Source organism: Syngnathus typhle, linkage group LG8, assembly GCF_033458585.1.
Source record: "Syngnathus typhle isolate RoL2023-S1 ecotype Sweden linkage group LG8, RoL_Styp_1.0, whole genome shotgun sequence".
Classification (NCBI taxonomy): Eukaryota; Metazoa; Chordata; class Actinopteri; order Syngnathiformes; family Syngnathidae; genus Syngnathus; species Syngnathus typhle.
Window position 1 is genome coordinate 13,372,885 of NC_083745.1, and position 12,293 is coordinate 13,385,177.

The following is a 12,293-nucleotide window of genomic DNA, read 5'->3' on the forward strand; positions in this document are numbered from 1 at the left end:
GCACAAGCTTTGAACCCTGCATTTTCTAGTCCAGTGCAGCTTACCAAGGAATTTTCCATGACCTTGATGATTTTGTATGATTTGTGCATATGTATGGAAATTAAACATTAAAACACCTTGAGCTTATTGTCCCGTGCTGCTAATATATAAACAAAACCATACTTTCCCCTAATTTTGTCTGGCGTGGCTTTTATTCGGCTGCGTTTTTTAGTCCAGAAACAGTATTCATGCATCTGTGGCCTTACGGACTTGGCTGGTGTGATTCACATTCGAATTACTCCTTGAGTGGCGCTATCAGGTGGCGAATGACGGCGATGATCCAGGAATGCCACAGGACCCTCTGGCGCTGCAAGTGGCCCATATTGTTCACATCCGTGTAGTGTTTGGGGAAGCCAACTTCCAAACAATCCTGAAGATTCACTTTTTGATCCAAGGATGCGTCCACCGACCTATTCTTTCCTGGAAGGTTTCCCCAGAAGTACACTGAAAAAAAATTATAAGTGGGCTTTACTTGAACAGATCTAGGAAACCGATTGCCTTGAAACACTCAAGCTAATTTAGTAAATGTTTTTCAAGTGTTGATAACTCAAGAATCTCTAGAGTTAACTTATTGTTGTAACATTAAGTTAAATGTTTCCATTTCTGAATACTTATCAAGTGCTCTTAACTTACTTATGAAAAGTGTTTACTAGAAAGTTTGTAGTACTATTTACTTGTAATCATGTGTTTGTAACTTTCTAATTTCCAGTACAGTAAACTATCATATCGGTGCTGTTTAATGGAATGTGTCTAGTACTGCATACTTGTAATAAAGTGTTGGTAACTCTCTAATTTGCAGTACTGTGAACCACCAAAACAGTAGCATTTAATTGAACATTTCTATTATTCTATACTTATAACTAAGTGTAAGCAACTCTACAATTACCAGTGCAGTAAACTAACATACCAGTAGTGTTTAAAGGAATGTTTCTACTATTGATTTCTTTTATAATTCAAGTTTTCACTTCTGAGATTACCAAGTTGATGTGACTGCACTAAGTTCTACCTTCTTATAAAATTCTAGGAAACCGATTGGCTTGAAAAAACACAGTAAAGACAACTGAAGATTTATAAGGAAGCAGATCCTTTATTAATACTATCCCAACCTTAACTGACAAAGCAGCAAAAAAATGAAATATGAAAAATTCTGAGTCAACACAGTAGAACGAGATAAACATAACTAAACTAAACAAAAAAAACAACTAAAAACATCAAAAACATCCCCTAATAAGAAAAGGGGTGTTAAAATGCATTAAAAAACAAAAAAACAATCAGTATTCAGAAATTAGCAAAACTGTTTAAATTAAAGTGCAGTATAATTATAGCAGGCCTCTTTTTTGAACAGGGTACCACAATGCCTGCATGATACAACTAAGCCTGTTTGAAACATCTGAACAAGAACACTAACATTTTGTCCTGAAGTGCATTTTTCAAGGTTTGAATTTTTGGTCTCAGATTTCCAACTCCCAAGTTTAGCATCACCCTCTGCACAAACTCAAAGGTGTTGCGCATCTTTTTGGGATAGTCCAGATGAAGGGCATACATAAGCCCAAATGTGAGGCAAAACGCATCAGAGAGACCGCCAGCGGTATCCATTGCCACGGTACCTTCAAGTATTATGCAGTGTGTCACAGTTGCAGGGTGAGGGCCCAACAGATCGAGTGGTTCACCTTCTGGGACAACAGTCATGATGGCAACTGGTACCTGTGACTCCACAAGATCTGGAGACTGAAAAAAAATAAAAAGCAGCCTATTCCTCTGGGCCCCACTTCAACTTGTGACCCCTCTGTTGTTGCCCTGGTGTTTTTTTTTTTGTTTTGTTTTTTACAGATATTTGAAAATGAATATTAACTTCCAAAAACACTGCACGGGGCTCTGCTTTATGCAGATGAACTGTATCTTTCATGTCACACTTCAATATGTATTTTTTCCAAATATTGTCCTATTGTTGAATATAAATGTTAGATCAGGTATATACACATAAAAGTCAAATGACCAAAGTTAATGAAAAGTAAATCAAAGACAAAAACAGCTTCTTATTACTGTATATGAGTTGCACAAGACCAAGTGAATTTAGGCCTGTTACAATTGTTGTATTTTTAATGACACAATGACAGCTAGTACTTACATAACTGACTCTGAAGAACTCAGCCCAATCGTCACCAAAAAAGACTGGGAGACACTTAGCGAGCTATAGCGAGCTCGATGTGCGGGGCTGACAGTCACACAGGATTGACAGTCACAAACAGGATTGCACTTCAGGAATCTGCAGATGTCCGTATTGTCTCTGCTCGACATGAACACCATATTTTCAAAGAGCCAGAAGAAAGGCCGGTCGTCACCCTCCAACTTCAGCAGCGTCAAAATGTGGTAGAATTCAAGGAAGAGCCTTCCGGTGCCATCAAAAAAGCCTTTCCGTAGGGGATTGACCATGAAGAGGTCGTTGCAAGGACTTCCTCCAATCAGCAGAACAAAAGGGCCCCATTCAGCGAAGTGTTTCCTTATGATGGTGCAGACGTCGCTGACGTATTCAATCTTGCCAGCGTGCTTGATCATACCCACCGCGATGGAATCCTCACAAATCTCTTACGCAATGTAGCGTTCCATCTTGATGCCAAGGTCCTTGAGCCCCAGGTATCCTGTTGCAATACCGTCACAGAGCAACAGAACCTTCAAGGGCTTGTGTCTATCTGCAGCGATGGCCGGGTAATCTGTATGAGGCTCAAACTCCATGACGCTGTTGTTGGCAGAGAAGTCTTGGACCTTGACGCTCCAGTCTGGCCTGAGTTTGAGCTTTGCCTCGCACTGTGTTGGCTGGCAAATGTAGCAGCTCCACGGATCAATATCTTTCAGATCACAAAAGGTTACCTCTCCCACTAGGATCTCCACGCACTCCTTACAGAAACATGACCTCTGACCCGCCACAGCACACGGTGCAGTACGACTGGTAGCCATCTTCATCGTAGCGATGGAGTGTTTCTGTGAAGTATTTCTTGCATTTGAAACAATGACCACCTTCAAAGAATGGGTGCTGCAACAACCACATCAGGCGACCCGCAAGCCAAGCAACAATCTTCGATTTTTGTGCCTTTGTCTCGAAGCCTCTCAATTAAAGTGTCTTTTGTGTAAGTGTAGTTGCAGGAGCTTGCTCAACTCTTAAAAGCATGTTTTCTTTTCACAGGCGGCTGGTAGTCAGTGTTAGCAGAGTTATTTAAATAAAATGAGTCATACTGTGGAGACAGAGAAAACGACTACTCACTTTGGTTTGCCAGTGCCCAATTAACACATTGGTAACACCTGGATTTTATTAAGAACATTTGTCAAACAGAAATAGTAAAAGCAGTACTTCCTGTGTAGCATCCTTCAAAATAAAACTCTCAATATACAGAGCACATATACTACTAACACCCCCACTTGCTCTTAGTATATTGGTAAATACATGCAAACTAGAAATACAATGATTTTTCTCAAGGTAATGCATACACATTTCATAAACATGTAAACATTTTATGTTTACACTATCATAATCATTCATAAACAGCTTAGTGGCCTAGTGGAAGAGTGTCAGGCCTGAGACTGGAAGGTTGTGGGTTCAAACCCCGGCCGGGTCATACCAAAGACTGTAAAAACGGGACCCATTGCCTCCCTGCTTGGCACTCAGCATTAAGGGTTGGAATTGGGGGGTTAGATCACCAACTGATTCCCGAGCGCGGCACCGCTGCTGCTCACTGCTCCCCTCTCCCCCAAGGGATGGATTAAAATCACACGAGGATGGGTTAAATCAGTGCTTCTCAAATAGTGGGGCGCGCCCCCCTTGGGGGGCGCGGTGCTATTCCTGGGGGGGCGCGTGTGACCCTGGGGAACAGGCTTTTTTTTTGGCAGTACTAGAATAAAATGTAATTGCGCGTTTACTACAGCAGGGGGCAGTGGCGCTCTCATTGTTACTTCTGTCACGTTTGCGACAGTGCAACATTTTACGACTTACAAGACAAGTTAGGATAGTCACGGTGGGGAGGGGGGGGCGCGAATAGTTTTCTTCTTGCTAGGGGGGGGCGTAACAGAAAATAATTGAGAAGCACTGGGTTAAATGCAGAGGACAAATTTCACCACACCCAGGTGTGTGTGTGACGATCATTGGGACTTTTATCTTTAATCTTTAAATACCACCAAATTCATCATATGATAGAAACACATTCCATAAACAAATTTCTACTCTCCAAACATAAATGCCACAAAATTCATCAACTTGGACTTTGTTGGAGGTTTTATCATGAGATCAACCACCATATATTCTGCCATCGTTAACAGTTGATCTTACAAGGTGGTACTTTCTGTCAACATGTTTACATTGTTGTCTTTGTACAGGATTTTTAGCTAAGGCTATGGCTCCTTGATTCTCTTCATAAACCTTTGGCTGCTTGTAATGATACCCATCAACACCATCTAACAGTTGTACTAAATACAGACATTCTTGTACAGTTGAAGCCAAGGCCATGTATTCAGCTTCACACGTTGAAAGAGCTACTGTTGCTTGTCTTTTGGTTTTCCATGAAATTAAGGGACCAAATTTGCTCAAGCTAACACAATAACCTGACGTGCCACGTCTGTCAGTATCATGTTCAGCCCAGTTTGCATTTCTGAATGCTTCCAACCCAAGTGGTTCACCATCACTCTTTTTGTAACACATCTTTTCCTTTGTGCCCTCAGTACATGTTTTATTGTAGCCCATTGTTCTATAGTTGGTTTGGAAAGGTATTGTGAAGGTTTGCCCACTACAAAGCTTAGATCTGGTCTGGTACATGTTGATAAATAGATTAAGCTGCCAACAGCCTCTATATTTCTTCAGCTCACTCATTTTCAGAATAGTTAAGCTTAGGTTCACATGGTGTTGCTCATGGCTTACAATCTTGCATATCAAATCTGTCAAGTATTTTGTCAACATATCTTTTCTGTGACATTGTTATACAGTGATCAGTTTGATGAAAATCAATACCCAGAAAGATGTTCAGTTCACCCAAGTCTTTCATTCTGAATTTAGCTGTGAGCATTTCTTTTACATTCTTCATCACATTGACCCCTTCCAGTTTGCGTACCGAGCCAAGCGGTCTTCGGAGGATGCCATCTGCTCTGCCCTCCACTCGGCCCTCACCCACCTGGAGAGGAGGGACTCGTATGTGAGATTGCTGTTTGTGGACTTCAGTTCTGCCTTCAACACCATTGTGCCACAACGCCTCATCAGCAAACTTGACGCGCTGGGCCTCAGTACCTGCCTCTGCAACTGGCTACTGGACTTCCTCTGTCAGAGGCCACAGGTAGTACGTGTTGGCGACAAAATCTCCGCCAGCATTACGCTGAGCACGGGGGCCCCCCAAGGCTGCGTGCTCAGTCCGCTGCTCTTCACCCTCCTGACGCATGACTGTTCTGCAACCTACAGCGACAACCGTATCGTGAAGTTTGCTGACGACACGACTCTGGTGGGTCTCATCACCAAGGGAGACGAGACTCAATACAGGCTGGAGGTTGACCTTCTGACCACGTGGTGCAGGGACAACAACCTCCTGCTGAACGTCGACAAGACCAAGGAGATTGTTGTGGACTTCCGGAAGGGTCACACCCAACACCTGCCGCTGACCATCGACGGTGCTGTGGTGGAGCGAGTGAGCAGCGCCAAGTTCCTGGGGGTGCACATCAGTGAGGATCTCTCCTGGTCCACCAACACCGCATCACTGGCAAAGAAAGCCCAGCGCCGCCTGTACTTCCTGCGGAAACTTAGGTGAGCGAGCGCTCCTCCGGCCGTCATGACTGCATTTTACCGCGGCACCATTGAGAGCGTCCTCTCCAGCTGTATTGCTGTTTGGGGTGGCGGCTGCACTGACTACAACTTGAAGGCCCTGCAGCGCATAGTGAACACTGCTGGTAAGATTGCTGGTGCTTCGCTCCCCTCCTTGAAGGACATTTACACCTCCCATCTCACCCGCAAGGCGACCACGATTGTGAGTGATGCGAGTCACCCCGCTCACTCTTTGTTCGAGCTTCTGCCCTCTGGGAAGAGGTACAGAAGCCTGCGCTCCCGCACCTCCAGACTCTCAAACAGCTTCATACTCCAGGCTGTTAGGATCCTGAACTCGCTCCCCCGTTCTGCGTAGCGTCCTGTACTTTTACTGTCTGGACTGTCTGACTGCACACTGGCTCTTATTATTTATTATTTGTTATTACTCTTATTTATTGTTTGTGCCTTTTTGTTTGTGATGTTTTTTACTTTTGCGCTATGCTTGCTGGCTCCGTTATTTATTGTGTTATCTGTTTATTTATTATTTATTCATCACTCTTCCTATTGATTGTTAGAATTTTTGCCTTCTTGTTTTTATATTGTGTCGCGTACATGTATGTCTATCGTGTTATGTGTCTCGTCACCGTGGGATAGAGAAAAACGTAATTTCGGTCTCTTTGTGTGTTGTGACATGTGGAGAGATTGACAATAAAGCTGACTTTGACTTTGATTGTCATCACTGGCAACAATAATCAAGTCATCGACCCATATCACAATGACCACTTTTTGATTTTCTGTTTCTTTAGTGTACACACAATGATCAGCTGGATTCTGAATAAACAGATTGTCACACAAGAAATCATGTACCGTTTTTTTCCGTGTATAGTGCGCAAAATTTAACTAATTTATTGTCCTAAAATCTGGGGTGCGTATTATACATGGGTACAAAAAAAAATGTTAAATTTTTTTTTTTTTTTAATTTTTTTTTTTTTTTTAAAGAAAGTCATGGTACAACAAAACCAACAACAGAACTGACCGACAAAGTCGTGGAACAAAAAGACAGGGTGACATTACCAAAGACAGGAACAGAATGACAGTAACACACGCAATGATCCAACGGTGAGCGAGGGGCAGACAGGACTTAAATACAAAACACGTTACATCGATTGAGGTGACACAGGAAGAGAGCGGCGACGCGAACAGAAACTATGGCAACCTAGACACATAGCAAAACTGGGGACGAGACATGACAAATCTCGCCCGAAATAAAACTCACCTTTTTTCTTGTTTGTTGTCAATCGTGCATCGCATTCAGCCATCCTGCCCAACACACTTAGTCAAAAAAATCCATAATTGACGACACATCGTTTGATGCGATGGTGCAATCCTTGATGGTGTGTTATTGTCAAATATTGTTTGTTTTTGTTGTGTTCCTCAATAAAACAGTCTTTGTTTAACTTCAACTCCTTTATTTCCACATGTCCGTTTCTTGTTAGCTGTTAGTTCCTTGCTCGCTCTCTAGTCATTTGCAGTTCTCGCGATAACATAACAACAGCGATACTACATATTCCTCCTTTGTTTAGAATACAAAAACATTTTTTTTCTTTTTACATCAATACAAGTTGTCTCACATATAACAACAAACAAACTTATAGTCTCTCTTTTCAAGTCTCTCTGTATCGGATGGGCTTTCTTATCACTCGGCCCTTCCTGGTAGTGATGATATCAGATACAGCTGGGTCCGGTTCAGGTGGTCTCTCGGTTGCATGGTCGGTATTAGCAATCGGCACATCCACAGAGTCACTGTTGATTTGAGCATGAACCAATGGATGCTCAGGAACATCAAAGTCCATTATAATGGGCGTATGTCGTAGATGTTTGACATTCCTGATCACTTTTGATCCATCCTCTGTATTGACCAGCTCAAAAGAATTGTCGGCTGTGTTTCTCAAAAGAACATATCTGACATCTTTAAAAGTAGAATCCAGCTTTCCGTTCTCCATACTAGCAATGTAAACAACATCACTAACTTTAAAGTTGTGCTCCTTTGCTCTGTTGTGCTGGTCAGCATACTGTTTCATTTTAGTTTTGTACTCCATGTGATGGCTTCTGATATCAACAGTTTTCTCCTTTCCTTTTGGTACTTCACTCGCCTTCTCCAGAGTTGGACACTTGGTGCGGATGTCTCGTCCAAACATAAGCATGGCTGGCGTCTCTCCTGATGCTCTATGTGGTGTAGAGCGATATGCCATTAAAATTTGTGAAAGCTCCTTTTTCCACACCTTTCCTTCACATTTAGTTGCTCTTAAGGCTTTCTTTAGGTATCTATGAAATCTCTCAATTTTCCCATTGCTCTTTGGATAATAAGGTGATGCTCTAATGTGCTTGATTCCACAGGATTTAAGGAAGTCTTCAAAACAGTTTCCTACAAACTGCCTGCCATTATCAGTGACTGCCTCTAAAGGGTAACCAAATCTAGCAAACACCTTCTTTACTTCTGCAACTACAGTGTCTGATGAAATGTCAGAAATGATGACAGCCTCTGGAAATGAAGTATAGTAGTCTATCATGGTTAGGATGTACTAGTTCTGGATAGGACCTATCAAATCAATACCTATCTTGGTCCATGGTCTAGGTGGTAGCTCTAATGGTTGAAGAGGTTGATCTTCATGTAATGGCTGGTTAAGAACACAGGCGGAGCAGTTTCTAATCAGTCTCTCAACATCAAGGTCCATGTTGGGCCAATAGAATTTGCTCCTTAGATATTGTTTTGTACGGACCACCCCTTGGTGAGTCTCGTGTCCGATCCTCAGTGCTTGTTTCACCATTGCTCTCGGCAGCACTATCCTGTGTCCTCTCAGCACAAGTCCATCATACCTGCTCAAGTCTCCAGCACATCTGTTATAGGGCTGCAATTCCTCTGGAATTGGGTTTGGCCATTTTCCTGTCTCCAGTATTAACTTTAGTTTCTCCATTGTGTCATCCTCTGTCATTTTCTGTTTTATGTCATCAATACTTATGGCTTGTATTTCATTCAGGGTTACTGACAACACTCTGTCCACGTATGTTTCTACATACTCACAGCAGTCTCTTGTCTCTTGTAATGGAAGTCTCGATAGTGAATCTGCAACATTGGTCTTTCCAACTATGTGTTCTATTTTGTAGTCATATGGTAGTAGTCTTAAACCAAGTCTCTGTATTCGCGGTGGTGACAGTGTTGCTTTCTCAGGGTTGAACATGTAAATGAGAGGTTTATGATCTGTTTGTAAAGTAAACTTGGCCCCCCATAGGTAAGGTCTAAAATGTTCCACTGCCCATACACATCCTAAAGCCTCCCGTTCTATCCGTGAATAACGACGTTCTGTTGGGGTCAGTGAACGGCTTGCATAGGCTATTGGCTTGTTCTGTCCACCCGATTGTGTCTGCATCAAAACAGCACCAAGTCCAACTGGACTTGCATCACTGATCACAACAGTTGGTGCCTCTAGTTTAAAGTAGGCCAAGCATGTCTCACTCACCAAAGCATCTTTCATTGCTTGGAATGCTCTTTCTGTTTCTTTTGTCCACTTCCATGCTTGTCCTTTTCTAGTGAGTCTCCTTAGTGGTTCTGATAAATTTGCATAATTTGGTATGAACTTCATCAGAAATCCACAAGTACCTAGAAATGAACGAAGCAGTTGAATGTTCTCAGGTCTAGGCGCTTTGCAGACAGCCTCAACCTTTTTTGGGTCTGGTTTGATTCCTTCGGAAGAGATCACATGTCCAAGTATCTCTATTTGTTGTAGTCCAAAAGCACACTTGTCTCTGTTCAGGGTTAAACCTCTGTTCTTGAATCTCTGAAAGACTTGTCTTAGTCTCTGTTCCAGTTGCTCATCATTCTCTCCAAAAACCACTACATCATCCATGTAGCAAACTGTGCCAGGCATTCCACATAACATAGAGTCCATAGCCTTCTGATAGGCTTCAGGTGCACTTGATAGTCCAAAGGGAACTTTCTTGAAACGGTAGCACCCTCTATGTGTGATAAATGTTGTCAAGGGTCTGGATTCTGGAGCTAGATCACATTTCCAAAACCCTTTCCTGGCATCCAGTTTAGCGAACACTTTTGCTCCCTGCACTGCTTGCAAGATGCTATCTACTGTTGGTACTGGGTGTCTTTCCCTAATCACTGCTTTATTCACTTCCCTGAGGTCTTCACATAATCTTACTTCTGGCGTTTCTTTCTTGGGAATGATTAGAATGTTAGAAACCCATTCAGATCCTTCATTCACTTCCTCTATAATATCTTGTTCTAGCATCTTGTCTAGCTCCTGGTTTACAGCTTCTATCATGTGGTAAGGGACTCTCCTTAGTCTCTGTGCTATAGGTGGTACTTTTTCATCGACTGTTACCTTGTGGCTGTATCCTTTAATCTGACCAAGTCCTTTGAAAACTTGTTGGAACTCGCTGACAAGTTTGTCAAATCTCTCTTCTTGTGATACTTTGTTCACCGTTTCTCCTGTGTTAAGTATTTCTAACTCAAAGCTTGTTTTTCTGCCTAACACTGCTTCTACATTTCCTTCTATCACATATGTTATCTTTGACTTCATTGTTTTTCCATCTCAATACTCCCTCAAAGTAACCTACACATTTAAGTGGAGTAGTTTGTGCATGTGCATAAAATCTCTTTTTAGTCGGTTTAAGTTTTGTTGAAGTGGATAATGTTCTTTGGAACAGGTCCTCTCCTATGAAGTTTCTTCCACTTCCTGTATCTATGACCATTTTCAGCCATTGTCCATTTACATTGACTCTTTCTGTGCCTTCAGGATCTACAGCATGGATAAACTCATCTGAGTCTGAATCAGAAAGTTCCTGCACTACTGCTCTCACTGGTTTACCAGTCTTTGATTTATCTTTTTCCTTACTTCTGTCTTTATATTTGTCACTGTTACTTTCTCCCTGTGCTTTCTTTTTCTTCTTGAGACACATGCGAGCATAATGTCCCGTTTTCTTACAGAAAAGACACGTTGCTGTCTTAGCTCCACAGTCGTCTGCTGTGTGAGTGTCCATTTCACATCTGTAACACTGGGTGGTGCTGTTGGCTTGCCCTTGGCTGCCTCTCCTTCCTTGCTTCGCATCTCCGGTCCGTCTGGGATCCACACGCACACTCCTCTCGGTGAAGCGAATGCGGTCGTCTCCAGCTTTGTGATAAGCACTCTCCGTGAAAAGTTTAGATTCTGCCTGCGCTGCTTCAAAAGCTCTCGCAGTTGACAATGCTCTATCTAAACTCAGTCCATCTTCCTGAAGCAGTTTGTCACGCAGCTTCCTCACCGCACATTTTTCCACTATCTGATCTCTTATCATATCGTCCTCCAGTGCACCAAAGTCACATGATTTCGCCAATTCTCTCAACGCATTCACAAAAGCATCTACTGACTCATCAGTACACTGAGCCCTCTGTCTAAACTTGTGTCTCTCCAGGACTACATTTCTTCGTGGTGTGAAATACGAGTCTAGAGCAGCAACAGTCTGTGCATACGTACTTTCGCTTCCAGGTAGATTGGCAAAATTTCTTTGCGTAGGTGCTCCAATGCAATGCAGTAATGTGGCCCTCCTCACTAAGTCTGGTGCATTAATAGTTCCACTGGCAACTTCGAAAAAACTGTAGGAGTCCTTCCACAGGCTATATTCTGTGAATAAATCAGACGCCCCAAGGTTCAACGCAGCAGGCGCGTTCAGTTGTGCGTACCTGGGTTCAGGTGCAGCTTGTCCCAGCGCGGCTCCGGCTCCGGCACCATCGCCGTTCGACATGGCCAACACGATACAGGTGTCTTCTCACTTTTTTTTTTCTCAGTATGGACGTAGAATCCTAGTCGTCCTTTCTTGCATCTGGGTTCGTGATAAACCGTTTCCTCGTCGCCAAAATGTTGTGTTCCTCAATAAAACAGTCTTTGTTTAACTTCAACTCCTTTATTTCCACATGTCCGTTTCTTGTTAGCTGCTAGTTCCTTGCTCGCTCTCTAGTCATTTGCAGTTCTCGCGATAACATAACAACAGCAATACTACAGTTTTTAATCTCCATCGCGGACCGGACGTCATACGGAGGCCGCCATTACAGATGCGCAGAACGTATGCGCAAGACACGTCAGCTATATTAAGAGCGAGATATGTTTTCTTCCTATTAGTTTCAATTCACAGTTTGATTAGCAGTTTCAATCAGCAAATAACAAAATACGTATTACAGGTAATATTTTATTTCACAACACTTTGCCTTGTTCCTTTTGTCTCTGCTGTTCATTTCAAACACGCTCCATACGACTGCAATGCTCTTGTATCAGACGCTCGCTCGATCACCTGCTAGTTTGCTGTCTGTCACAATGTACCCTACACAAATCCGAAACATTTGTTGCGGCTCCGAGTCACGACGAGGGGCAAGTTTTGGTTTCCAAGGGTATTTTTATTCCTCTTCAACGTCTCTCCCATACAGATCCGCCTTTTTCACGTC

General features: G+C 42.7%; 1 protein-coding gene and 1 pseudogene across 1 annotated transcript; both read right to left on the bottom strand.

The window, feature by feature from the left end:
• Positions 1–215: 215 nt before the first annotated feature.
• Positions 216–5,066, bottom strand: LOC133158427 (DNA (cytosine-5)-methyltransferase 3C-like; annotated as a pseudogene).
• A 2,164-nt stretch (positions 5,067–7,230) lies between these two features.
• On the bottom strand, positions 7,231–11,825 carry LOC133158728 (uncharacterized). The gene is made up of 2 exons (XM_061286118.1): positions 11,538–11,825; positions 7,231–8,035 (listed from the first exon to the last, which is right to left on the bottom strand). The coding sequence occupies exons 1-2, from the start codon at positions 11,597–11,599 to the stop codon at positions 7,474–7,476; spliced, it is 624 nt and encodes a 207-aa protein (XP_061142102.1). The 5' UTR covers positions 11,600–11,825; the 3' UTR covers positions 7,231–7,473.
• Between the last annotated feature and the right edge of the window lie 468 nt (positions 11,826–12,293).

Excerpts from the sequence above, each read along its gene's own strand:
- LOC133158728 (XM_061286118.1), bottom strand. The coding sequence starts at position 11,599 with ATGTCGAACGGCGATGGTGCCGGAGCCGGAGCCGCGCTGGGACAAGCT. Across the intron at positions 8,036-11,537 it reads CAAGCTGCACCTGAACCCAG|AGCATCAGGAGAGACGCCAG; the intron begins GTACGCACAACT and ends TACACCACATAG.